At 55.0% G+C, this 25,107-nt stretch overlaps 16 protein-coding genes across 16 annotated transcripts; 6 read left to right on the plus strand and 10 right to left on the minus strand.

The window, feature by feature from the left end:
• Positions 1-57: 57 nt before the first annotated feature.
• On the minus strand, positions 58-1,808 carry L969DRAFT_97149 (uncharacterized protein; the record flags this gene model as incomplete). Its single annotated transcript, XM_014709824.1, has 5 exons — positions 58-157; positions 206-1,138; positions 1,193-1,336; positions 1,388-1,455; positions 1,503-1,808. 5 exons carry the CDS (start codon positions 1,806-1,808, stop codon positions 58-60), a joined length of 1,551 nt encoding a protein of 516 aa, XP_014565310.1.
• Positions 1,809-1,979: 171 nt separating this feature from the next.
• On the plus strand, positions 1,980-5,007 carry L969DRAFT_54505 (glycoside hydrolase family 36 protein; the record flags this gene model as incomplete). Its single annotated transcript, XM_014709825.1, has 2 exons — positions 1,980-3,304; positions 3,360-5,007. 2 exons carry the CDS (start codon positions 1,980-1,982, stop codon positions 5,005-5,007), a joined length of 2,973 nt encoding a protein of 990 aa, XP_014565311.1.
• Positions 5,008-5,016: 9 nt separating this feature from the next.
• L969DRAFT_54641 (uncharacterized protein) lies at positions 5,017-8,303 on the minus strand (the record flags this gene model as incomplete). The annotated part of the gene is made up of 6 exons (XM_014709826.1): positions 5,017-6,480; positions 6,537-6,947; positions 6,996-7,130; positions 7,179-7,277; positions 7,329-7,649; positions 7,707-8,303. The coding sequence occupies 6 exons, from the start codon at positions 8,301-8,303 to the stop codon at positions 5,017-5,019; spliced, it is 3,027 nt and encodes a 1,008-aa protein (XP_014565312.1).
• A 75-nt stretch (positions 8,304-8,378) lies between these two features.
• L969DRAFT_54656 (uncharacterized protein) lies at positions 8,379-8,860 on the plus strand (the record flags this gene model as incomplete). Its single annotated transcript, XM_014709827.1, has 3 exons — positions 8,379-8,462; positions 8,592-8,717; positions 8,780-8,860. 3 exons carry the CDS (start codon positions 8,379-8,381, stop codon positions 8,858-8,860), a joined length of 291 nt encoding a protein of 96 aa, XP_014565313.1.
• A 40-nt stretch (positions 8,861-8,900) lies between these two features.
• Positions 8,901-10,470, minus strand: L969DRAFT_26496 (uncharacterized protein; the record flags this gene model as incomplete). Its single annotated transcript, XM_014709683.1, has 4 exons — positions 8,901-10,099; positions 10,164-10,192; positions 10,252-10,278; positions 10,331-10,470. The coding sequence occupies 4 exons, from the start codon at positions 10,468-10,470 to the stop codon at positions 8,901-8,903; spliced, it is 1,395 nt and encodes a 464-aa protein (XP_014565169.1).
• A 96-nt stretch (positions 10,471-10,566) lies between these two features.
• Positions 10,567-12,538, plus strand: L969DRAFT_54632 (uncharacterized protein; the record flags this gene model as incomplete). The annotated part of the gene is made up of 6 exons (XM_014709828.1): positions 10,567-10,762; positions 10,812-10,853; positions 10,914-11,126; positions 11,174-11,302; positions 11,356-12,185; positions 12,233-12,538. 6 exons carry the CDS (start codon positions 10,567-10,569, stop codon positions 12,536-12,538), a joined length of 1,716 nt encoding a protein of 571 aa, XP_014565314.1.
• Positions 12,539-12,668: 130 nt separating this feature from the next.
• Positions 12,669-12,821, minus strand: L969DRAFT_54447 (uncharacterized protein; the record flags this gene model as incomplete). The annotated part of the gene is made up of 1 exon (XM_014709829.1): positions 12,669-12,821. A coding segment is annotated over one exon (153 nt), but the record flags the coding sequence as incomplete, so codon positions are not given.
• A 260-nt stretch (positions 12,822-13,081) lies between these two features.
• L969DRAFT_54557 (uncharacterized protein) lies at positions 13,082-14,440 on the minus strand (the record flags this gene model as incomplete). Its single annotated transcript, XM_014709830.1, has 1 exon — positions 13,082-14,440. The coding sequence occupies one exon, from the start codon at positions 14,438-14,440 to the stop codon at positions 13,082-13,084; it is 1,359 nt and encodes a 452-aa protein (XP_014565316.1).
• A 171-nt stretch (positions 14,441-14,611) lies between these two features.
• On the minus strand, positions 14,612-15,642 carry L969DRAFT_20156 (uncharacterized protein; the record flags this gene model as incomplete). The annotated part of the gene is made up of 2 exons (XM_014709678.1): positions 14,612-14,766; positions 14,820-15,642. 2 exons carry the CDS (start codon positions 15,640-15,642, stop codon positions 14,612-14,614), a joined length of 978 nt encoding a protein of 325 aa, XP_014565164.1.
• Positions 15,643-15,813: 171 nt separating this feature from the next.
• L969DRAFT_97157 (uncharacterized protein) lies at positions 15,814-16,842 on the plus strand (the record flags this gene model as incomplete). Its single annotated transcript, XM_014709831.1, has 1 exon — positions 15,814-16,842. The coding sequence occupies one exon, from the start codon at positions 15,814-15,816 to the stop codon at positions 16,840-16,842; it is 1,029 nt and encodes a 342-aa protein (XP_014565317.1).
• A 13-nt stretch (positions 16,843-16,855) lies between these two features.
• L969DRAFT_97158 (uncharacterized protein) lies at positions 16,856-18,389 on the minus strand (the record flags this gene model as incomplete). Its single annotated transcript, XM_014709832.1, has 3 exons — positions 16,856-16,877; positions 16,921-16,953; positions 17,005-18,389. The coding sequence occupies 3 exons, from the start codon at positions 18,387-18,389 to the stop codon at positions 16,856-16,858; spliced, it is 1,440 nt and encodes a 479-aa protein (XP_014565318.1).
• A 128-nt stretch (positions 18,390-18,517) lies between these two features.
• L969DRAFT_67375 (uncharacterized protein) lies at positions 18,518-20,169 on the plus strand. Its single transcript, XM_014709833.1, has 4 exons — positions 18,518-18,560; positions 18,613-18,745; positions 18,796-19,032; positions 19,085-20,169. Exons 1-4 carry the CDS (start codon positions 18,547-18,549, stop codon positions 19,766-19,768), a joined length of 1,068 nt encoding a protein of 355 aa, XP_014565319.1. The 5' UTR covers positions 18,518-18,546; the 3' UTR covers positions 19,769-20,169.
• Positions 19,928-20,394, minus strand: L969DRAFT_54575 (uncharacterized protein; the record flags this gene model as incomplete). The annotated part of the gene is made up of 2 exons (XM_014709834.1): positions 19,928-20,048; positions 20,246-20,394. 2 exons carry the CDS (start codon positions 20,392-20,394, stop codon positions 19,928-19,930), a joined length of 270 nt encoding a protein of 89 aa, XP_014565320.1.
• Positions 20,395-20,505: 111 nt separating this feature from the next.
• On the minus strand, positions 20,506-22,595 carry L969DRAFT_54396 (uncharacterized protein; the record flags this gene model as incomplete). The annotated part of the gene is made up of 2 exons (XM_014709835.1): positions 20,506-20,914; positions 20,962-22,595. The coding sequence occupies 2 exons, from the start codon at positions 22,593-22,595 to the stop codon at positions 20,506-20,508; spliced, it is 2,043 nt and encodes a 680-aa protein (XP_014565321.1).
• A 71-nt stretch (positions 22,596-22,666) lies between these two features.
• Positions 22,667-23,441, plus strand: L969DRAFT_97161 (uncharacterized protein; the record flags this gene model as incomplete). The annotated part of the gene is made up of 3 exons (XM_014709836.1): positions 22,667-22,791; positions 22,848-23,268; positions 23,322-23,441. 3 exons carry the CDS (start codon positions 22,667-22,669, stop codon positions 23,439-23,441), a joined length of 666 nt encoding a protein of 221 aa, XP_014565322.1.
• Positions 23,202-24,821, minus strand: L969DRAFT_90742 (uncharacterized protein). Its single transcript, XM_014709837.1, has 4 exons — positions 24,605-24,821; positions 24,451-24,522; positions 24,335-24,393; positions 23,202-24,284 (listed from the first exon to the last, which is right to left on the minus strand). Exons 1-4 carry the CDS (start codon positions 24,703-24,705, stop codon positions 23,539-23,541), a joined length of 978 nt encoding a protein of 325 aa, XP_014565323.1. The 5' UTR covers positions 24,706-24,821; the 3' UTR covers positions 23,202-23,538.
• Positions 24,822-25,107: the final 286 nt, after the last annotated feature.

Genomic DNA, 25,107 nt, shown 5'->3' on the forward strand with positions numbered 1-25,107 from the left:
ACCAGTGCATTGACGTAGGCGACACTCGGAACTGAGCGTAAACATTGCATCGGACGTCTATCCGTCATGAGAGAAGACGAGCTCTTCGCGGCGAGCTCGCATCGCTGCTTCAACGTTGCTCCGGGGGACAGCCTCGAGGGCGAATGGCTGTGGTCGACTGCAGTGCAGCGTCAGTCCTTTTGTCGATCGTCAGGGGACTACAGACCATGGAAGGACACCACGCCAATCTCTCATGTCGGCGCTAGGCAGGATAGGTATACCGTCCGGTGTCGAATCTGGCACGAGATCGAATGCCCACATTAGAGACACGACATTAATGAAGACGACGTTGCGTGCGACATGCACTGCTGGGCACAACCTCTTGCCCCAGCCGAATGTAGCCAGCTCATCCTTGCGAGTGAAGTCGCCAGCTGATGTCAGAAATCGCTCGGGTTTGAAGTTCTTCGCATCGGGATAGACGGACTCGTCTTGACTCATCGCCAAAAGGTTGGGCCATACTATTGCATTCTTCGGAATCGTGTAGCCCTGGTAGACATCGTCTTCGAGTACGCGGCGTGCAAGAGAGATAGGAACGAGCGTGCGCCAACGCTGTACTTCCAGGATCGCTGCCCGAGTGTAGGGCAGCTTCGCCTCATCTGCAAACGTTGGCATGCGATCTCGGCCCACCACAGAATCGAGCTCTTCCTGTATTTTCCGAGCGACCATCGGATGATGGACCATTGCGAGAACAAAGATCTCGAGCGTAATTTCCGGCAAGTCACCGCCCGCTGTCAAGAGATTGCCCGCGATGAAGGCCAAGTCGAGCTGAGAGATGCCGTGACGCTCAGGCGCTTGCGTGTGAATCAATTGCGACATATAGGATGGTCGCAGAGTACCGCTAGCGAGATCTAAGGCTATGTCATCACGCAAGCCTTCCCAGATTCGACGATCCTCTTCGAAATAAGCCTTGCCCGTTATCTTATAACTTCCGCCGGGAAGCCAGCTGGGCATCAATCGTAAGATTGGAAAGATGTCGAGAAGTGGTGCCAAAGGTGTATGGGTTCTCGCTGAAGACCTGCGCTTGTGCTCCCATACGCGTTCGGATGTCACTGTCGCGCTTGAAGAATATGTCGTCTTTCTCACGAGATTTTCCATCGTGCTGCAAGGGGACGTCAGAACCGCGAGTGAGATGTACTGAACTGATATCACATACGCTTGGAAAATGTCTAGATAGCCCCTAGGCGACTGCAGGAACATGCCAATCATTTCGCGTGCTTCTTCAGTTTGGATGAGCTGCCATTGGGCAGCAGATTTCACACCGAGCTGCTCATGTAGCATCTTGCGCTGAGCGGATACTCTGCGCTCGGCCTGAGCACGCGAGGCCACCCAAGGGAAGCAGGAGACTCGCCTGTCCAAGTCTGATATGTCTACGAGCGGAATGCCGCCGCGAACGATGTCACTGAGGTAGTGCGAGCTCTGCTATATGCCTCAGTACAAGTACAGAACTGCGCGTATCAGCGTACCGGACGAGCAGAGTAGATGTGCGCTCGTTTCTCGAAGAGCTCGTTGGCAGCCTTGGCGCTCATAAGGACGATATTCGTTTGATTGAGCGTAGGCACACAGATCACGTCGACTTTTGCGTTTGACTGCTTCCACCATTCCTCGAAGCGGACCCAGGGCTTGGTTGTGGTATCAATCAGATCGAGCGTGCAGCCAAGGACCGGCCAACCCGACGGTCCAGGCGGTAGCTTGGTCGTCCTCAGCCAAGTGCGCAACCAGACATATCCGACCGCCGCCAACGCAAGCACAAGCAGCATCGAGGAAGACATGTCGAGCGAAGATACGTCGCTGCTGAGATCTGGCCATGGTAATGCTTGACACGGTCTCCCAGCGTTGTGGATCCAGACAAAAAAGCAGAGCCGATCGAGGATCGACGCGAATCGCGACAGCGCGCGCAAAGCAAAGGGCAAGGCACAAAGCAGCGTCATCACAGCCGCCAGATGGCGCATCACTTTCACTTCAACCAGCAGCTGGGCACGGAGACAACATTCGCCATCACGCATGAGACTCGCTCCATCAGGCTGCACGCACACTGCTCTGAGCCATCTTTGCTTGCTGCCGGCATCGTCTTGGAGGCATGGACCAATTTAGGCGCTGACGGAGATCAGTGGCGCGCAGTGCCGTTCGAGCGATGCGATGTCCTCTCGCTTGGTGACTCATCGACGGTCTTGCTGGAGGCCGTGGTATCACTGGAAGGCTCGAAGCACAATTTTCTTGCAAAGAGCGCATACGAATTGACTTACCGGCTACGCTACACGCAAGACAACGATCGCATTCTCTGGCTTGGATCGGGCGAGAATGCTCACATCAAGGTGCATGCATCTCGCGTCGGCGTCGCATCGCTCGCAGACATGGTCACCCCTGTGGACGATCGCGCACGACTCTTGTCGACTGCCGCGCCACAAGTACTGATCATCGAATGTGATCTCTCGGCAGACTTGCAGTCTGGTCAGCTCGAGTCTTTCAAGCTCGCTCAGCCGAAAATGCGCGATGGATTAGTGCTCGAGCGCTCAAAGCCTACGTGGTTCGTACCTCGTCTGCTGGCTAAAGACGCAATGCTTCGAGCGGATATCGACGCTCAATTGCTCATCTTCCGAACGGAGTCAGAATCAGACTCAAATCTGAGTGTCATGTCAGACGAAGCATTGGTCTACTATCCTTTCTGCACACCGAGCGTCACTTCGACATTGCGAGGCGACATGGCCGACTCGTCTTTCTGGCTGCGATGCGAGCTCGACGCGAACAGCTCGGAGGACGCGCGCGGAGTCGTGGCGGTCGGATGGACGCCACTGTCACAATTGTCCGCCCTCATCGAGCAAATGGTCAGCGCTGCGCGGGAGTACAACAAGAATCTGATGAAGACCCTGGCGAACGACGCACCGCGCTCGATCCCAAGCTCACTGCAAGTGGGCACAACCGGCACGCCGTATGGTCTCGGAGTATGCACATGGAATGCGCTTGGACAAGATTACAAGCTCAGTCAAGTCGAAAGCATGCTCACCAGCCTTGAAGAGGCAGATTTGCTCGAATGCTTTGACTCTCTTTTGCTTGATGATGGCTGGCAATACGTAGACGGACCGCCTGAGAAAGGCAACGATCGCCGTTTGGTCAACTTTGGCGCTATGCCTGGTTGGAACGATCTCAAGGCAGCAGGCGCTAAGACCTCCCCCAAGGATGGCTTAGATGACCTAGAGCATGCTATCCGACACATCAAGGCTCAATTCCCGAGCATCCGTCGAGTCGGCGTATGGCTCACAATGCAAGGGTCAGTCTGTCATGAGCTGTAACCTTACCGTAGACTTACGATAGGCTTTGGACAGATACTGGGGTGGTGTCTCGCCCGACTCTGCCTTGTCCAAGCGCTACCAGATGCGCGACTTTTTGCTCCGTGATCCAACAGGCGGTCCTCCTAATGGCGATGTATGGCATCTTCCGAGCGAGTCAGATGCGTATGCCTTCTGGTCCGATTTCTTCCACGCTCTAAAGTCGGCAGGCGTTGACTTTGTCAAGGTCGATAATCAAGCTCATCTGGACTATGTCTTGCGCGATGCTGCTGGTCGTGCCGCTGGCAAATGGCGTCAGACGATGTCCAAAGCGATGCGAGAAGCAGCGAAGTCTGCTGGTCTCGACCAGACAGACTGCATGGCTGGCTCACCACGCACATGGAGCGGACCGGTGGGTCTCAGTTCCAAGGGAGTTCGTGCGCCTCTTCGTACAAGCGATGACTTCTTGCCTCTTGTCAGAGACTCACATCGTCATCACGTCTACAACAACGCTACGACTGCGCTGCTTCACAACGCCTTACACATTCTCCCAGACTTTGACATGTTTCAATCATCTAACACCTTGGGCTTCACAACGTATCACGCTGCCTTCAATGCGATGACGACGGCACCTTTATACCTGACAGATGAGCCTGGTAAATACGACGGTGCAGTCATTCGCAGACTTGTTGCACAGGACTCGTCCGGTGCTTGGAAAGCATGCCAAGCTCGAACGAGCTCTGCAGGCAAAGTCGGAGCCAGCGTCTTCGAAGACAATCTTGGGCAAGGCTTCGGACCAGCTCTCTTCATCGCACGCCAACACGAACATGGTCTTACTCTGGGCTTCTGGAACACGCGAGCCGAGCCCGACGCGCGCGCGTACCACATGCTCACACGGGGCGAGCTTCAGCCTTTACTGTCGAGTGGCACGGATCAGGTTCTTCTCTTCGATGCCGAGACAATGAATGCGTCCATCATGAACGCGCTCGAGGGTGATCCTGACCAGCCGATCGCCCAGATTGTGCTGCAGCCAGAGACTTGGCGAACGATGACGACTGCCTTTGTTCGACAGTTTGATGGGCGCGTCAGCTACTCACTTCTCGGCCTCATCGACAAGTATGCATCCCTCAGCCCTGTTGAGCGCGTCGAAATCATTACGCGCAGCCAGAACAAGCCAGAGATTGCGCAGACCCAGTCGCGCAGAGAGGAAGCTATGCCGCAGCTCATACCCTTCGTGCGACGTCGCTTCCAACCCAACTCGAAAGATCTGGATGTACAAGCGCTTGCTCGCTCCGTAGTATGCTCTCCTTACAGCTCAGTCAAGACTTTGTTCTCTGCCCTGTTCGCGTTTGCCTTCTTGGTCACGCATTACGTCTGGCAAAACCGCATCAGACCGGCCATCACAGGCGACAGTTCCCAAAAGAGCTCGTACGCTGTGCAAAGTTCCAGCAAAGCCTTCAGCGTTGCCCTCAGCGTTCAACTGAGCTTGCGAGGACGTTTTGCCATGACTTTGGCAAATGCAAGCCCGGCTCAACTGGGCAATCTGATGATCCTCATTGATGGCGAGCCAACGCGAAAGTTTTCGATCCAACCAATCTTCTACGGCATGATACTTCTCGTTGTGGACGAGGATGCTTTCACGCTCAAGCACGACCACAGCGCAACGGACTGGGAAATTCAGATACATCTGGGAGGATATGAATGACGACAACATTTACGATGACTTGTGACTGTTCTGACGAGTGCGTTCGACGATTGCCGCCAAAGCTTCGGTGTTGCTTGTACGATCTACTTGTATTTGCAAACGCCCGAGAGCATGCTGTAGACGCGTCATTTGCTCCGCGCCGAGCTTCTGATCTTCCTCGTACTTGTCCAGGAGATCATCTCTGGCCTTGAGCTCCACATCCATCTTTTTGATATTCTCGTTACCTTTGACTACCGTGGCCTTGGCAGCTATCAAGCGTGTCTCGGAGATGCGCAATCGCTCCTTGATCTTATTGTATTTGATCCTCAGCGCCATCACCGGCTCAGCGCCTGTCGAAGCGTAGAAGCTGACTAGATTGCTCCGCAGTTCTTCAACCTCTGCTCGAAGGGTAGCATTCTCCTCATCTCGAGCTGCTACCTTTGCGCGCCATCCCTGCGAGAACGCCTGTGCTGCTTTGAGCTGCGTTTCGATGCGATCAATAAGTTTGAGTTTGCTATCTTGCTCTTTGCGCAGCATCGCCAGCTGGGCCACGAATTTCTCCTCAATCTCTGAGGCTCTGTGACGAAATGCAGCCTTGATGCCAGCGAGATTCTTGAGCTTGCTCTGAAGCTGTCTGGAAAAGCTCGTAAAGTCCTGAGACGGTTTGGGCTGAGGTATTCCTGTCCGTGCTGAGCCTGTTCCTAGCACTTCCTCTATAGCCGTCAATGCGGTCTCCAGGAGCTTGTTTCTTTCGGTGACCTGGCCGGTCAGGTGTGTGTCGGAGACTCTCACCTTTGCGGGCGTGCTCTCTTTGAGCGTGTCGTACGCGGCCTTTGCTCGTTGCAGCCTAGCTTGAGTGTCATCCAGCTTAGCAGTGATCGACAATCTGTTCTCAATCTGAGTTGACAGAGCCTTCTCCGCCTCGCCCTTTTCGGCGCTGAGCGTCGCATTCTGGGCCTCTAATTGGCCAATAGCTTGCTTGTGAGTTTGCACTTCGGCTTTGGCCCTTTCGTATCGCGCTCGGTAGTCATCGTGCTCGCGCTGCAAACGATCATGCTCGAGGTAGATTGCAGTTTGGTAATTTGGCTGCGACTTGTCCTTGGCGCCGGCTTTTCGCAACGCATCCTCGAGCTCCCGAATACTTGCTTTGTCCGCTTCCAGATGGATCTCGGCATTATTGATGTCGTTTCTTAGGTTTTCGTGCAGCTGATCCTTTTCCGCAAGTCGCTGCTTGAAGTCAAGTTCAAGTTTGCGACGCTCTCTGCGGTAGGCAGCAAGCTCGTCATTACGTAGCGCATGTTCAGCTTCTAGCTTCTTCTGTGAGTCGTCATGCGCTAGCTTGGCGCTTTGGAGCTCGTTCTCGAGCTTTCGCAGAGCTGCGTTGAGCTCAGAGAGCGCCTGTACGTGTTGAGCTTCGTGCTGCGAAGACTTGGCCTGCGATTGGACCAGGGCTGCTGATGTGCTCGAATACTGAGTGCGTGCCTGTGCAACTTGCTGTTTGACAAGAACCAATCAATACGAGTCATTTTGCCGAGGCTGCTTGGACGCACCTCTTTCAGCTTTTCGCTTTCGCTATCGTATTCCGATTGCAAATTACGCAAGGCAGTCTCCAGGCTATCGATGTTGCGTGCATCGATCATGCCCTTCTCAGCGAGCTTCTGCCATCTGGACTCGTACTCTTGTAGGGTCGCATAAAGGCTTTGCATCTGCTGTCTGACCTCGCGCAATTCGCGCTGATGCGCCATATTGGCTGATTGCTTCTTTTGAAGGTCGACAGACAGCAGCTGCGCCTCTTTATGCTTAGTATCGATCGCCTGCTGGTACGCTTCTGCTCTTGAAGTGATCGTCTCGCATTGGAGTGATAGCTCTTTAGTCGCTTGCTCCATCCCCAGAACTTTGAGCTGCAATTGATTGCCTCTGAGGTATTCTGCCTGGTACTTGTTGCGCCATTCGTCGACAACCTGCATGCACAGTCAGTGATGCACCTCAACCGAGCGGCGACCACGCACAGCCGGATCGACGCGGCCCTCGCTATCGTCTTCCAGACTACGTATTGCTTCCTGAAGATCTCTTATCCGATGATCTGCTGTCTCTAACCGCGCTTGCATGCCTTGGCTTTGTGCCCTCAGATCCTCATTTTCGCTCTGCCCCGGAGGGTAAGCCTTCGTTGCGATACGTGCCCATGTACGAACCTCTATAAGACGGGCAGCATCATGAAGATCGCGGTCACGGCTGAAGCTGTCTTGGGAACGTCTCTGTTCGATTGCATGACGCTCGTCGGCGCGCTCTCTCTGCTCGAGCCAGGATCAGCACGTCGATCTACACGAGCCATGCTCACGCACGTCTGCTTCGAGGTCTTTGATGCGATGTTGTGCTTGCGCAAGCTGTCTGTGCAAGTCTGCGGCTCGTTCGTTCGCCGCCTTTGTCTCGGCTTGAGCATTCTTGAGCTCATCGGCCATTGACTTGCAGCGCTGCACCATCATCGATTGCGACTGTTTGAAGGCTTCAAGGCTATTCTGTTGCTCCCGTTTCTCCTCTTTGAGAGCTTTGATGGTTGCCAGAAGCCCCGCTGTGTTTGCGCCCGGGCTAGAGTACTGTTTCGCTCTGTAGACATTGCGCTCTTCGAGCAACGCAACCACCGTTGATGACAAGCTTTCAGTCCGCTGTCATTGCGATCTGACATTAAGCATGTACGCAGATAGTATGGGGAGGATCCTCACCTCTTGCTGTTCCACAAGGCCAAAGTCTGGCAGCCTACGCTGTCTCGACGCGCCTGCATCGTTGGTGTCCGGTACCTTTGTAGACGTTGAAGTGTTCAGGCTGTCATCAAGCGAGTCGTCCATCTCATTATCGCTTGAGCGGTACTGATCCCGCCTGCCTGGGCTTGCGATGTCCGGGCCAAGCGAGTGAAACCTTGCGCTAGCCTCGGCATCAGCCATACGCGACATCGGCCGCGTCTTTGCTGTCGTTGGAGTCGACGTGCCCGCGCTCGAAGGTACATGTGCGGTAGACCCTGGCCGAGTGTACGATGGACTCGGTTCCTTGGAATGGTCTGGACTGTCTGTGATCTTGACGGGCGGTCGTCTCGGCGGGGTAGAGGCGATTCGTGGAGATATCTGAGGGCCAGCCGAATCCAGTGCCCTTCTCCGAGGCGTGACATGAGAGACTTCATCGGAGTCTGAGCTTATGCCAGCGCCCGGCTCTTGTTCATCCATGAGTGACAACTCGTCCAGATCTGAGTGACGTCCTGAGTCATAGGCATTGTGCTGCTCGTCGGCACTTGACTCGGCGCTGCCGGGCTCCGAGTATGAATCCATGCCCCGGGCACTGGCCATGGCTTCAGACAGCTACGCCAGCTCCGGCGAGCTAGTGGACTCGCCAATGTCGTCACGATGCTCGAAGCTCGAAGGCCCGTCGCGTGTGTCGACGTCTTCCCAGATTCGACAACGTCGCTTCCGTCGCTTCAGCAATTCTTGGTAAGCAATGAACCCGAGTGGCACACCTCATGGGCATATGCTGGATTTCTTGTTCATCGAAGACAAATCTGCGCGCGGTACAACACAGGAAGGCAGCTTGCCGTCATTGCGTGGCTTCATCAGGAGTAGCGACACTCAGACTGGCCCGGAAGTCTGTATCGACGTCGCAATGTAACAAGACCGCCGGTATGCAGATGTGACGGCAAAGCGATTTCGCAAGGCGTCAGCCATACCGCTTTACGATGGGTGGCTCTGGTATGCGTAGAGGCATCTTCCTGCTAGCTACCTGAAGCGCCCGACGAATATCGCGGATCTAGACATCGCCAGATGCATCAGCCATTACTGAAGTCCGGGCTGTACTTCATTTCGAGATCACAAGTACCAAAGACGTCCTGTGATGCGAGGAGAGGTTGTATGCGGCAATAGCTAGCGCACTTGTCAAGCCCAAGCGCTTGCTTGCTCGTCGAGCCTACCGGCGCCGCTGATGACTTTGCCATGACTGCGGCCAAGACCCCAGACTTCTCGTTTGACGAGGTCCCGAACGTACTCGGCAATCGCCAGAGAGCTCGTGAGGCCGGGTGATTCGATGCCGAGCAGATTGATGAAATTGGGGTATGGATGCGTGATTGAAAAGTCGTCTGCCGCTTGTCCTTCCGGCTTGAGCTTGGGCCGGATACCCGCATCTGTCTCGATGTTTAGCTTGTTACGAATAGAGAGTAAGAGCGCACAATCTGGCGAGAAGCCGCTGTCTACCACATTGGGCAGATAAGTCTTGACAGCCTGGATCGCTTCGGCCATCCGTGACTCAGTCGGCGCTAGATGTTCCTGCCACCAATCGGACTCTGAAGCCTGTATCGCATCGTTCGGGGCCTTGAGCCATTCTGTATCGGGACCAAAGCGGATGTTGCCATCGAGATTCATGGTGAGATGCGTGCCGAGACCGGCAAAGTCGGGATCTGGACAAGGATAGAGCAGCCGGCGGACATGCTTTGCGCCTTCGCCTTGATAAGCAAAATACGATCCTTTGCAGTAGTGTATAGGCTGCGGATCGTCTGGCGGCCTCAGATGCGACATTATATGGTGGGCACTTAAACCTGCTGCGTTGATGACACATTTCGCTAAAACCGCCGAGGTCTCCCCGTTTGACATGTTATCGGACGGATTTGCTCCTGTCTGGATCTGTACAACGTATTGTTGATGTTCCTTACCTCGTTTGCTACTGCTGGTTTCGCTCGCATGTCGGTCTATGCGTACGACTCTATGGTTCGTCAAGACCTCGCCACCGCCGCCAGGATACCGCTCGGCAGCAGCAATGACATCGGCGTGGAGCGCATCTATGAGCTTGCGCCCGTCTACGATGCCCGTCTCGGGGCTGTGTAGCGCGCCTTGACAGTTCGGAGAGAGATCCGGCTCGAGCTCTCGCGCCTCGGCGCCAGAGAGCATCTGAAGTGGGATGCCTAGCCTCTTGCCTTTCTCGTGTAGCTTGTCGAGATGCGCAACTTGTTCTCCGGACGTAGCAATGATCAATTTGCCGACTTTGCGATGAGGCACATCGTTCGCCAGACAATATTTGTATAACAGCTGCCGCCCTCGGATGCACAGCTTGGTCTTGTGAGCCTCCTCCGGATAATATATGCCTACAGACCGTTCGTCAGCCTCGACCTCCTCGACGGCGAAAAGCCTGTCCAGGGATGATCTCACCTGAGTGGACGACCCAAGAGCCGCGATTGCTACATGCGATACAATGAGCGCCCTGCCCGAGCTCTCGAAATGATGAATGCACACTCACCTTGTCTCCATTCCAGTGTTCTCATTCCTGACGCGTCTCGGTCCTCAGCGTGGACTTGGACGACTAAAACAGACCGTACCGCTCGATGACGAAAGTCGGTGCTATCTTAGCCAGTTCGCGCGCAATAGCCATGCCGACAACGCCGCCGCCTATGACGAGGTGGTCGACAGTATCTGTTGGTGCGACATAGCTGTGTGCTCGTCGTAGGAGACTGGCCATTGGCTCGTGATAGTCGATCAGTTCGATAAGTAGCGCGTTTTGACTTTGCCCATTTGAGCGCTCGAGCTTCGAGCCTTCGAGCTGAAATTGCTAGCTATGCACAGTCCGGGCAAGGGTCACGCCAGCTCGGGAACGACAAGGAAGCATGCACACGGTCACATGTCATCGAATGGCTCGGCAGCGTCTATGCAGACAACAGCGGACCCGAACGAGCTCCTCGTCGTAGCAGATCAGCATCCCGCCAATCTCTTCCTCGGCCCCGAAGAGCTTGTCGTCACAGGCACCCACAGGCGTTTGTGATGTCACTCTTCTTGTTCCGGGCCATGCTGAAGCGTTTGCAGCCTCCATCACGAGTGCAGCAGCTTCATTCGTCCTTAAACGCGGTAGGCCTCTCGCGCTCCGTCGCTACCTCCGCGGCGGCGACTGATGCATGCCTGACTCAGGCTCAAGGACCTCATCGAAACGTATACCGTATGACATCATCTTGGACGTTAAGCTGGAAAGACAGCCTAGCCTGGATGACTTGCTCTTGACGGTTCATTGTCTCAAAACATCTACAGACGCGGAACTACGCACGCTCAAGTACGAAGTGCCTGTGCATCACGAGCTTGTCGCACAAGAATGGATCGAGCGTCTGCTCGCCCATGCCTATCCAGGTACGCCAGCAGCCGCCGACGATATTGCTCGGCTGACTCAGGTACAGCGACGCGACGACATCGCAGATTCAAAGTCTTTGTAAACCCAGCGAGCGGGCCTGGAAAGGCAAAGGCGATATGGCAGACCAAGTGCCAGCCCATCTTTGAAGCAGCCGGTTGCCATCTTGACGTCTCTTGTGAGTTGTCATACAAAGCTAGTGCAGCTAGCGCGAGCTTATGTCGATTGCAGTCACCGAGGGGCGCGATCATGCAAAGCAAGCCTGTCAGACATTAGATCTAGAAAAATACGACGGTATCGCTATCGTCAGCGGGGATGGTCTGGTGCACGAGATCTTGAACGGCCTAGCACTGCGAACAGACGCGCGCAAAGCTCTGATGACACCTCTCGCCGCACTACCTGCCGGCTCAGCAAACGCGTTCGGCGTCAACGTCAGCTCGCCTGCACGGGGTCGAAATCCCGCGTATCAGTGCTTAGTAGCTATCAAAGGTCGTCCCATGTCTATCGATCTCGCTTCGGTCACCCAAGGCAGCCAAAGATACTTCTCCTTCCTATCGCAAGCTTTCGGCTTGATGGCAGATGTCGATCTGGGGACGGAGGACAATAGATGGATGGGCGACACGCGATTCGTGCTTGGCTTTGTGCAAGGCGTGCTGAGCGAAAGGACATACAACTGCACGCTGTCGATGCGCATAGTTGGCCAAGGCACCACCAAGGAGAGTAAAGGAGCTCTAGTAGATGACCACAAAAAGCGCGCAACAGACACAATAGCACAAGAAGGAAGTCTTAACTCAAAAGACTACAGTCTGCCGAGGTTACGCTTCGGAACAGTACAAGATCCGCTGCCTGAACAAGAAGCGATACCAGTTTCTATCGACAAGCCATTAGATGTTGCGCCTGGTCTGAGCAAATGGACGACGTTCAGAGGGCCGGTCAGCACAGTCTATGCGGGCCTGCAACCGTATGTTGCAAAGGACTACATGCCCTTTCCACTTGCATGTGGCGATGGCCTCATCGACATCTCTATTGCTCTGCCTCTCAGTCGCTATGAAGGTCTCTCTGTAAGTATGTCTTCCTGGTTCAGGGCTGCATTGATGAAGTCCGACAGGGTCTGGATGGCGCAGGCGAAGGCAACACGCTTCATCACTCCAATGTGCAATATTATCGCGTTGAAGCTTACAGACTCACGCCAGAGGGACGAGCGACAAAGGGCAAAGTCGCAAAGGTGCACAATGAAAAGTCGGAAGAGGTCAAATCGAATGAAGTGAGCCCGGTGCTTGCGAAAGAGTACATCTCCATCGATGGCGAGAGCGTACCCTATGAGCCCTTCCAGGTCGAAGCTCATCGTGGTCTGGGTCGCACGTTTACCCTAGATCCATCGGGTAGTCTGTACAAGCCTGATCAATGGAAGTAGCCAGCAGATTCGCATGCCACGTTGCAGCCTCGCGTGCGTGTAGATGAGTCGCGAAAATTGGCTCGTCTCTTTGGACGACCACAAATTTCGTCTAGGCACTCTGTCGCTGCAGCAATGGAGCGATACACGCTTACGATGACCAGACATGGACGTCAGATCGAATCAGATAGGCTCGATATACAAAACCATCGCTACAGGATCTCTGCTTGCCAATCTTAGTAGGAATGCTTGCAAAGTATGCTGAAGGGATGACCTGACGAGCCTCACAACTTCTGTCGCTCGCTTGTTTGTGTCAAATGCATGGTGAGCTACTGTTCTCTCGTATTGGCATCTGTGTTCCCTCTTCTCTGGGATGATCAACTTAGTAATCGGCAGACAGCCCATTGATGAGCTCCGTGCTCGGTCAAGTAAGAAGAGCGAGCGACCCTTTGGGAAGCATCGTCTCCTAGTGGTCGTCAGTGACGATGTAAAGGCGATGCTGAACCAAGCCAGACTGATGCGAATGCAAATGCACTGGCTGACAACAAGATAGTACACAGGAGCTCAAAGATTTGGTCTTTTCCTCTCATCCTCCTCGAATGCCTCCTTCACTTCCTTGGAAAAAGCGTGGTCCGTCAAAACTCGCCAGCCAGAGGCAGCGATGCCTTTGGCAGCACGTAGCGTTTTCGCGTGAGCCTCTGGTGTAGCCGCGGCGCGCGTGAAACCCGGCGTATGATTGCCCTGACCCGGCTCGATGGGGATCGAATAGATGGGATGCAGCGCAGGCAAGGCGTAGCTAATGTTGCCAAAGTCTGTCGAGCCTAGCGTGGGACCCTCGTCAGGGAAATTGAAGTCCTGTCGCTCCCTCATATAGCGGATGTATTCCTTTGCGAGCGGCGGCGAATTGCGCAGCTCGTCATAGTCCATCGACCAAACGAGGCTGTTGTTCGTCGAGCAGCCAGATGCAAGCGCTGCTGCTTCCAGACATTGCACAACGCGCTTCTTGAGTATTTCTAGTTCTGCTCGCGTTTCTGATCTTGCTGCAAAGACGAGCCTGGCCTTGGCAGGTATGATGTTGAGCACAAAGTCTTCGCTGCCTTTGAGGATGCAGTGTATCCTCTGACTCGGCTTGATCTGCTGCCGAAGCGCAGACAGAGATGTATAGGCAATGACGCAGGCATCGAGCGCATTGACCCCCTCCCAAGGTGCACCAGCGGCATGTGATCCCGCTCCGGTATACTCGATCGAGCCTTCGGCTATGGCAAGCATTGGCAGCATACCGTCTATGGGCCCAGGATGGACCATCAGACAGGCATCCATCGATTTGTATGCGCCCGCTTTCAATAAATCGATCTTGCCGCCAATATCTTCCTCGGCGGGTGTGCCCAATAAGCGCACCTGACCGGGCAGATCGAATTTGACCAGAGATTGAGCAGTTGCTAGCGCTGCAGCTACGCCGGCGATCGCAATGAGGTTGTGACCGCAAGCCTGACCTACGCCCGGCAGCGCATCCATTTCCGAGTTGAAGCCAACGACCCTAGTCTGACCAATCGAGGATGTAGGCTTGTGCGTGAAGACGGCTTCGTATGCGGGCGTGATGTCATAGCAATTGGCCGTCACCTGCCAGCCTTTCTGTTTCTTGAGGAACTTGACGAACAAGTCTCGAGTTTTGAACTCTTTGTAGGCGGTCTCTGGATTGTTCCACATGTCCATCGATAGCTTTTGTAGTGCTGATGAATGTGATTCGATGATCTTCTCGATGAAGGAGATCTGCTTGCTCGTCGTGTCATCGTAGGTACAGTGAGAGCTCGCTGCAGCGTAGGCCGGCAATTTCTCCTCGCCATTTGGCCTAGCATGAACGTCCACTGATCCACGAGTAGACGGGTGCTCGGACGGATCCTGCATGCAGCAGAAGAAGCCCATCCTGCAGATGCTCTGATAGCGGACCGGGACAGGACGCTAGTCACACAGGCTGCGACAGAAACAGGGCGCAAATATCAATTGACGCGTTCTCCACCACAACAGTGACGACAGTCCCTCCCATCTCGAGCCTCACAGCAACGCAAGGTCGCCACGTTCTGACCCATCTGGGACTCAAGAGAGCACAACGATCTTGCCACCGGCTTTGTTGGATTCCATGAGCTCATGCGCGAGAGGAATCTCTTCTAGGCTGAGAGTACGGCCTATCGTGATATTGAGCGTCTTGTCGGCGACTTGCTGTGCCAGCTCATTCATGGGTATCTTCATGACTGCGGCAAGTCCTCGTCAGATGGCGGACAGAGCCTATGCGCAACAGACGTACAGGCATTCGGGTCAGCATAGGAAGTGAGACAGACGCCAGTGGGAATGAAGTCCATCGGGTTGAGATCGTTCAGTGTCCAAGAGTCACCAACGATACCAGTCATGCAAACGATACCTCCCTCTCGAGTACATCGTAGCGAGTCCTGCAGCGTTACCGTTCCGATGAGCTCGAGCACTTTGTCGACGCCGTTCGGGTACAGCATGCGGACCTCAGCAGCAATTGAGCCCGAGTCAACGATCGTCTCGCTTGCTCCATTCGCTTTCAGTAGATCGACACGATTAGCGCTACGAGACGTCGAGATGACTTTGGCGCCCGCATTGCGCGCCAGAGCTGCTGCTGAGAGTCCAACAGAAGTCGTGCCGCCTCGAACGAGCAGCACTTCGCCCGCCTTGAGCTGGAGTGATCGGAAGAGACTGCCATGCGCAGTCTGGAGCATCTCAGGCATTGCACCAAGGGTCGCCCAGTCAAGTTTGACCGTGATCTTTTGGATCTGAGTGGCCGGTACGAGGCAGTACTCCGCATAGCCGCCATCCCAGAGTCTTCCCATCCCACCCATGATGGATGCCACCACATCACCAGGCGCGAACTCCCCAGAGGGCGCAGCGACGACTTCTCCACACGCTTCTATGCCGAGGACGCGCGGGTACTGAAGCCCGGGGGAGTGACCCTGTCGAGTGAACATTTCGGAGCGGTTGATGCCCCTTGCCCGGACTCTGATGAGCACCTTGCCCGGTGCTGGCTCTGGGATGGGCATCTCTTCGAGCTTGAGCGAGTCAGGCGGGCCAGGCGCCCTCATGACGATAGCCTTCATGGTGCCCGTCATGCTTGCTTTGTGTTCTGATCTCGGCTTGCGACAGTGCTTCTCCTGACGAGTGTCTGCTGCTGGAGAATGGGCACTGTTGCTGAGAAAGCATCAGGGAGGGTCCGTCACATGTCGTCCCGCTGCTCCACGCGAGTTCGGCCAATCGCCTGATAAGACCGCGGAGAGGACCCGATGGATGCCATCCTGCTGGCAACCCTGGGGATGTTCATCCTCGATCAATTCCAGTTCGAAAGCGTCACAGAGCCAGACTCCCTCTTGCACGCAGCTCTGCCAACGCGGTCCAAAGAGGGTCTCGTCCAACAGATTGGCGGCGGTGGCACGTACGCCTCGGTCGGTGCGAGGATATGGGTCGATGCTGCTCGCATACGCATGATCGTCGATCGTGGTCACGACTGGCTACAGGAAGCTCAAGCTGTTCTCGACTCATTCGGCTCCATGTGGACGTTCAGAGATGATCAGTCTCGACAGACGACCCGAGCGGTCAATATCTACATGCCAGAAGAACAGAGAGGCTTTGCCTATCTCACGCCGAAGCTCCGGCTGACGCCTGCATCGCACATCGACTCGCTCGAGCAGGGACGCGTCTTTGATCCTGCCTGGCTTCACTTTGTCTGCTCGCCAAGTCGTGCAATAGAAATCTGCAAAGAGATCCAGCATCTCAGAGCATCTACACCGCACTATCAGTTTACGAAGCTGCTCTACGAGCCGATACCCGATTCGTGCATAGCAGACAATCTCGCTGACCTTGAAAGTGTCTTACCCTCCATTGATATCTTATCGCCCAACCATACCGAAGCAGGTGGCTTCTTCGCTTTATCGGCCAGCATTATGAGCGAGAAGATTCATATAGAGTCGTGCGCGACCAGACTAGCGAAGAGCATGCGCGCCGACTCGGTGGTCTGCGTTCGTTCAGGCAAAGCTGGCGCCTATACCCTACAGAATGGACGTGGGGAATGGTGCCCGGCATACCACCAGTCGACAACCAAGATCGTGGATGTGACAGGAGCAGGCAATGCCTTCTTGGGCGGTCTTGCATATGGCATGCAGACTTGCTCGGGCGACGCGCACCAGGCAGCCGCTTATGGATCGGTCTCGGCCAGCTATGCCATCGAACAGTGGGGCCTACCCAGGCTCAACGACAAGGGCTGGAATGGCAAGCAGCCCGATGCAAGATTGCATGCTCTGCTACAGCGTGCTTAGATCTGCATGATCGTCAGTGCTGGCGGCCAGTATGGCTGATCCCACGGCACGAGCTTTGCACGACGGTGCTCATCAGACGGATGAGCAAAGTATCTTTCGACTTCCCATACTCTGGCGCTTCACGTCAGATCTCAAGAAGAAGAGGATCGATCGAAAAGGCACCTTGTCTTCCATCCGATGACGGTCAGTCGCGGCAGGCTTTGCGCCAGTTGCGTGAGCGTGCCCATGGCGTCTTCCGCCGTCGCTTCATTCTCCGAGAAGAAATGCAGACTTTGCAGATTCGTTCTCTTCTCGCAAATGCAAGCCAAGTCGTCTAGGGTGACATTTGAGGTCAGATGCAGCACGAGTTCCGTCAGGCTAGCCGTACGCTCGATAGCACTTATCTGTTCGAGCTCCAAAAGTATATTTTGGAGCCGCAAACTTTCAAGATCCGGCAGGCCAGGTCGAGCGAGGATCCATGGCATGGATTGTCCTAGGCGATCGAACGTTGGTCCTCCCGGTCGGTGACGATTGTAGATCGTCAGTCGTTTCAACGAGTGGGGCCTGCGGATGCCATAGGCCATCGTGGTCGTCATTACATCTAAGGGGCCATCAGGAACGGCCAGGACTAGTTCTTCGATGTCGTGCCCGCGTTTTAGCCGAGGCAGTGCCAAAGCGAGAGGACCATCGATCGCCAGATAGTTCAATTGGCCTCGGTTCAAAAGCGAGGCGAAGGCGCGCTCGGGTCCTGCGAGGCCGCGTGTGTCTGCGCCGGTCGTGAGGCCCAAGAGCCTCAGAGTACGTAACGGATGCTCGCGAGCCTCGAGAACTCTGAAGAGATACTCGACCATATCCGCTGACACTGTTGCTCCTTGACCGCATATGATTGACAGGTCTTCGATGGGCATGATATCGAGCACCAGACATAATTTGAGAATCCCCTCTTCGTCTGGCAGAACGACACTGAAGGAGCGCAGACTTCTGGTGTCGGCGGACAGTGTTGGCACCATTTGCGTGGGTACAACGCAGCCTGTCGTCGGCATAGCTGACCGGGCGGAGAGGTCGCTGTGTGTAAAGAACCTGAGCGAATCTCCGTTGATCTCGAGCCTGATGAGTGAGGAGCCTATCAAAGCCAGATAGAGCTGCCTTGACATTGAGCCCTTTCGGGTCCAGATGATCGTCTCCAATCTCTTGGCAAGGCGGACAATATGAGCTGCCTGCTCAGAGAGCATATCCCTCACGCTCTCCTTCTCTGAAAGGGGCCAACTCCTGACTTCGAGATGCCTGAGCCAGGACAACCTGTCGAGGCGGCCATTGACGAGCGTACGAAAGAGCGGCGCAATCCGTTTGGCGTCTCGGATGCGGATGCGTTCGTACATCAGCGGCTCTGCAATGTCGTGAAACTGCCATGAACAGCGAGAGAGGACTTCCAGATCGCGTGTACGGTGCTCGAGATGAGTGAAGATGTGGAGCAGAAGCTCTGCTGGCAGTGCTTGGGGTTTCGATGAGGTAGGCTGAGATTTATCGAGAGCCAGTGAGGCGATCGAGCTCGTGAGGACCGACGTCATCGCATGGGAGATCAAGCTGTGCCTGCACGCATGCGGAGTGCACCGCCAGCCGAGCAGCTGGCAGTCACTCTCGCTCACGCTGACGTCGACTTTGAGCTTCGAGCGTGTCGCGGCAACTTTTTTGGAAAAGCTACTGCTCGTCTTGGGTCTTAGAGCTATGCTGGCAGTCAAGTGAGTCGCCCCGCCTCCTTGCCAGGACTTTCAGCTGACCTAGTTGTGCAAGCCCACCCAAGACTGCAAAGGGCAAGCGCATCATCAAGGCGCGAGAGTCGAAAGCAGCCGAAGGAGCCAAAAAATGTATCTTTGTCAGAGGCACGTCCACCAGTCAGCTCGTCAACACCGCACTGCGGGATCTTGCAAGCTCGCTCTTGACTCTCTCCTGCCGAGCTGACGTTGCCTCGAACAGGGTCAATTGAAAAAGCCAGACGGTCTACAATTTTCAAAGCGCAACGATGTCCATCCGTTCGAGGACGCAAAGTCACTCGAATTCTGGTCTCAGAAGAACGATGCCTCGCTCTTCTGTGTCGGCCTACACTCGAAGAAACGACCGCACAACCTTGTACTCGCTCGCCTGTTCGAGCATCAGATACTCGATATGCTCGAAGTCGGCATCGAGCACGCGCGTCCCATCACAGACTTCCCCGTGAGCATCATGCATGCGTGCACAGCGCGTTGGAGCTCAGACAGTACGGCAGGGAGCAAAAGTCGCGCCAGGCTTGAAGCCGATGTTTCATTTCGCTGGCGAGCTCTTCGAAACCCACCCGCTCTACATTCAATTTCGCTCACTGCTGATAGATCTGTACCAGGGCGAAGTCGTGCCTGCGATCAACATGACCGGACTCGATTATGTCATCAGCATCTCTGCTGGTCTGCCCGGCGATGCGCAAGTTGGATCTGACGCGCCCATTCAGTCTATTGTAGATGACGACCTGCCTACCTCGGGCACAGCGCCCTCTATCTTGCCACTCATACACTTCCGAGTCTACAACGTCAGGCTGCTCAAGTCAGGCCAGAGGCTGCCTCGTGTCGAACTGTCAGAGATGGGACCGTCTTTCGATTTCAGACTGCGACGGCATCGTGCTCCCGTGGAAGAGCTGTGGAAGCAAGCGATGAAGCGAGCGAAGAAGCCCGCTGCGACAAAGGCCAAGAAGAATGTCGATACTGACGAGATGGGCGACAAAGTGGGCAGGATCCACGTGGGACGACAAGATCTCAGCAAGCTGCAATCGCGCAAGATGAAGGCTCTCAAACGGACGACGGCAGACGATACTGGTGAGGGCAGCGATGGAGCGGCATCGGGCGGCGAAGGCGAGGATGGTGTGAGTATGCCTGTAGCATCAGTCAAGAGCGCAAAGAGACGTAAGCAAGATGAAGCTTGATTTGCATAGTAGTGCTTGTACAACAACAGTGTGACCTCTTTTTGCCAGATCGCATCACTACCTCTCCTGCCTCTTTGCCATGGTCATGTCCATCTTAGGTGAAATGACATCCTCGAAGGTCACGCCGAGCTTGAGCAACGTGGATCTGTCATCATTGCATTAGCTATAACCAGACGATTCAGAGCTTGCGGGTGACCTTAGCACTCGGGGATCGTTCATCAATCGTTCTCGGACTTGCTTCAGCGTTGGCGGGTTGGCATCAAACTTCATCGTCCAGTAGCTGTGTGATCGAGAAAGTGTATCAGCTACAGAGCGATAGACATCTTAGCCTGGCGTGACGCACTCTCCCTGTGTTTGGGCTCTCGTCTCGCCAGGCAGACTCTTTGGATCGATACTCTTGTGTGCTTTCATGATGCTGGCTCCGATGCAATGAGCAGTGCTCCGGGCGAACCCAAGAACGAGAGAAAGAGAGCTTACGTCGGTAATACTCTGCTGCCCTGGTAGTCGATACTTCTGACGCATCCTCCTTGCGCTTTCACAAAGCTCGCCAGCCCTGTAGCAAGATCTTTGATGGGCGCATACTGGGGATAGTGGATTGCGATGCAGACGAGCTCATAGAACGGCATTTTCGGTCTGTCCAGTGACGGGCTGAAGCTAATAAAGAAAGCTAAAGACGCGATTTTGCAATATTTGATGGCAACAACACTTCGTGACACAGATCTCTATAGAGCGTCCATCTAGCGCTTACCTCGCTTGTTCCATCCCCCACGTCCACGAGCAGTGCTCGATTTGCTCGAAGATCCAGAGGCAGAGGCTCGCTTTGTCGGCGAGCTCGATCGGATAGTATTGACATAGTTGGCCTCTTTGCACGCTTCTTCCGACGCCGAGAGGACGTCCTCCCAGAGGACGCCTGACATCGCGCCAAAGTCTGCATGGGAGGTCAGGCGCAGATTGTAGCTCAGCCGGGGTGATCGGATCCCCGCTGCGAATCGTGCGAGACATCGCGGATCGTCACGTACGCCACAGGTAGCCAAGATCTTGTCAAAGATCGCTCGGGTGAAAGCCTGCGGTGGCTCCGGTGGTGAGAGCTCGAGAGGCTTGCCACTCAAGCATCGACTGCAATTTCCACACTGGCCGTTCGGTACTCTGTCATCTTGTCAGCTCTATTGTGCGCTCCGGAGCACCTGACTGACCCATCCTTGTCACCAAAGTAGGTGGCAAGCTGTTGCGCGTAGCAAGTGTCGCCTTTTGCGTATTCTAACACGTCGCTCAATCGCCCGATTGCTTCCTCTTCCCTTGCGTGAATCTCACTGCCCAGTTGCGTGCCGAGCGTATCGAGGTCCTTGGGGATCCTGCCGGTCACGACGTATCGATGCCGGCGGTCGCCAAGCGAGATCTTAAAGTTGCCCAACCTTTCATGCTCAGAGAACTTCTGAGCAATCTGTGCACGAGGTATAGAGGCGCTTGTTGCCAGATTGACAGTATCGACTTTCTTGGTGTTACATGACTTGATGGCCATCGCAACCTCACTTGTGTCCTTGGCCCATTCGTCGGGACGCAGGACATCGTAGGTATATGTGACGTTGAACGGCGAAGTGGCTCGCAAGATGCAGTGGACAAGTTCGAGCTTGACGCAACAGATGGCTAGCGAAGTCTCTCTGATATCCCACTTTCTCGACATGCTCATCAGATTCTGCGAGATCGTATTGTCTGTGTCCGTTGGGGTACTCAAGAACTCTTTGAGCCAGCCGATGACCGTTCTGTTCGATGGTGTATCGCCACGGATGAGTGCTTTGAGCGTAGGCAGATCTGACTGATCGAGGATCAGGTAGCAATCGCATCGTTTGCCATCTCTGCCACCTCTGCCGATCCCCTGCGAGTAGCCAGACAGACTTTGAGGCGGGCAATAGTGCACGATGCCGCGCGTTTCCGGATGATCCAGTCCCATACCGAACGCGATCGTCGCGACGATGATGTGATCCTTTGATTTCATATATCGATCTTGAGCAGACGAACGAGCATCTGCAGACAGGCCAGCATGGTAGCAGTCGATTTTGGAGAAACCAGAAGCTGAGAGCTTGTGCCTCAGATCCTCTGTCTGTTTCTGAGTGGTGACATAGATGATCTTGGATCCCCTTGTTGCACGCAAGAAAGCGACGAGTTTGTCGAATTTGCTCTTTTCACCCATGACGCTAGCGACGGAAATGTGGAGGTTCGGTCGGTAGATGGGTGCAACGAAGAGACCTTTGACAGCGTCCACGCCGAATTGCTCACACATGTCTTTCGCGACCTGGGGCGTCGCGGTCGCGGTAAGCAGCAAAAGACGAGGTATCTTGAGATCCTGCGCAAATTTGACGAGCTTGAGGTAGGTAGGTCGGAAAGTATGACCCCATGCAGATACCGAATGCGCTTCGTCGACGGCCATGAGGTCAATTCGAGTCTGCTTGATCATGTTGACAAAGGACTCCATCTCGAGCCTTTCGGGGGCCACATAGAGTATCTTGAGCTTTCCTTCGCGTAGTTTGTCCATGACGGCAAAGTAGTCTGTGCCCGAGAGCGAGGAATCGAGCGAGGCAGCTTCGATGTGCTTCCGCTTGAGGGCATCTACTTGATCTTTCATCAAGGAAATCAGAGGCGAGATGACCAAGGTGAGTCCCTTCAGGCACAGCGCGGGTACTTGGAAGCAGAGTGACTTGCCACCGCCTGTTGGTAGGATGAGAGCAGCACTCTTGTCGTGTACGAGCAACCGTCTGATGACTTCAGCTTGCAATGGACGGAAGTCGCTGTAATCAAACTTGTCTTGCAGTATGAGTTCTGCCTCGTCCATAATCCCGTCTTCGCCGGTCATGTCGCTCCATTCGGCTTGTGCAGCTTCTGCCGAAGCCATGTCTTGCGACGATGATGGCAGCTGTGCTGTACACGCTGGCTGGCGCAGCAGCAGAGCAAGGCGACGCGTCGATTGACTTTTTGCTCTTTGGCCCATTAAGAATTGACATCGATCATTCGTCTGTGACAGCCAGCATGTCAGTCCTCGCCCGCCTTCTTCCCCGTCTGATCTGATATATATTGTTGCTCGCAGGCGGCCACTGACAGATGACGAGCACAAGACAATGTTCACAAAACTGTCGGCTTACCTGGGCAGCAATCTCGTCCAGTTGATCGACCGTCCAGACGAGCCCTACGTCTTCAGGCTACACCGAGACAGAGTGTACTACGTCTCAGAGCCCATCATGAAGCAAGCACTCTCGATCAGCCGCCCGAATCTGATGTCATTGGGAACATGTATGGGCAAATTCAGCAAGACTGGCAAATTTCGTCTGCATGTGACTGCCCTGGACTGGCTGGGCAAGTATGCAAAGTACAAGGTCTGGATAAAGCCGAACGGGGAGATGCCGTTCTTGTATGGTAATCATGTCGTCAAGGCGCACCTGGGCAGAATCACAGAGGACACGCCTGAGCACCAAGGCGTCGTCATCTACAGTATGGCAGATGTACCGCTGGTCCGCCTGTCATGTGCATCCACTCCAAAGATCAGCTGACGGGCAGAGCACAGGGCTTCGGCGTAACCGCGCGGTCGACGGTGGATACACGGAAGCTAGATCCGACGTCCATCATCGTCTTCAATCAGGCAGACGTGGGCGAGTATCTGAGGGACGAAGACACGCTCTTCTGACGCTCATGCATACCCCCCTGTCCCGGTGATGTGATGGGTTCGGCAAGATGTTGTAAGGTGCTATACAATACATAAGACAGAATGGCAACGGACACGCTCAGAATTGGTGGTCGAGGTCGTTGGCACCCGATCGACGGGGCGTAGAGCTTCTGCTGGCATGCGAAGGCGCGAGAGCTGAGGCGACCTCATCAATGCCCTGACCGAGACCGTAGTTACTCGCATCCCGATGGTTCGTACTGTCGTCCTCTTCCGTATCGAAACGAGGACCGCCGGCATCGAGGTCGGCGTGACTTTGCCCTTTCTTTGTGCCCGAGGAGCCGGTGACGAGATTCCTGACGAATCCTCTCTTCCGGCCCTTGGCATTTCTCGCCTGTCTGTCACCCTCGCCTGGCAGAAGATCTTGGACTCTGCTATTACGGGGATCGTGCATGGAACCGGCGCTGATCGAATTGCTCCTCGATCTCCTTCGTCCGGTCGAGCTGTAGAACTCTTCTCGCTCTGCAGGTGCAAGAGAGGCATCGTCATCTGACTCCACGCGTTCCAGATCGCGCGCGTTGGGTCCCGAGAGACCGTTGGGACCATCGGTGACGGTGGCATGGGTCGCTTTGGCAGATCTTGCGCGTTCGGCCTCTGCAACCCAGCCGCCGCCATTGCGCTTCTTCGAGGGCTTGCTTGCACTCGCATTCGTCCGACTGTCTGCTGCGATGGGATTGCCCCATTCGTCTTCTGCGAGCTCGTCGCCATCGTAGCGATTCGTCGTCGTCCGCTCGTCGAACCGGTTCGCCCAATCCGACTTGGCTTTCTTTTCCTTGTCGTGATCTTTGACGAGTCCGTACCGCAGAGCTGCACTCTCGCTCAATGTTGTGATCGCAGATAGAGTGTGAACAACGTACCCCATTTGGGTGTTCTGCCTCGCTTGCGATTGTCTCGACAGTTTTGAATGAGAAAGTTACTGAATGATAATCGATGGTTAGCGAGGGCGCGATACTCGTGAGCAGTAGGCACGCACTGAAAGTGACCGGGAATGTAGCCGGCGATGGTCAAGATGAGATTGATGCCGAAATCCTTGCCGAAGCCGAACCTGCAGTGTCATTGCCGGTTGATCAGCACAGAGTCACGCCGTTGTCGCACGAGATGTCGTGGCACGGGAGGCAGATACTGACCTCATGAGGACTGCCAGAGGTGGAAGGAGCCATCCTGTGACCATGACGGCCACGTAGAAGGCATGATGTCGGCCGGGCGCCCTGCTTTTCTTCTTGGCCATCGTGCACTGCTCGCTCGACCGTGTCGGACTCGAAGGCAGTCGCTAGCCTAGGCCGCCGAGGAGTTGTTCACTGGCTCGCCCTCACCGCCAAAGACAGCCGGTAGGTTCCGAAGGGTCCGGGCCTGACCTAGACCTGCCGCTATCTCGCTGCTTGCCGTCGGTTGGCCAGTCGCGTAACCCAGATAGTGAACACGTAAAGTCACTCAGGAATTATACATATTAGGGGCGCGATATTAGGGCAAGCTTGACCCGCTTCGAAAACTTGCTACCCCCAGGATCTGACCTGTACATGCATAGGAGATCGCTCGAAGTATGGTGCACCATGGTATGCTGTCTATGAGGGCGTGTGCTTGAGCTTGAAGGCTAAGACAGCGTTGCGCCTCCGCTGAGAGCTGCAGTTCT

This window comes from Mixia osmundae, assembly GCF_000708205.1.
Source record: "Mixia osmundae IAM 14324 unplaced genomic scaffold scaffold_13, whole genome shotgun sequence".
Classification (NCBI taxonomy): domain Eukaryota; kingdom Fungi; phylum Basidiomycota; class Mixiomycetes; order Mixiales; family Mixiaceae; genus Mixia; species Mixia osmundae.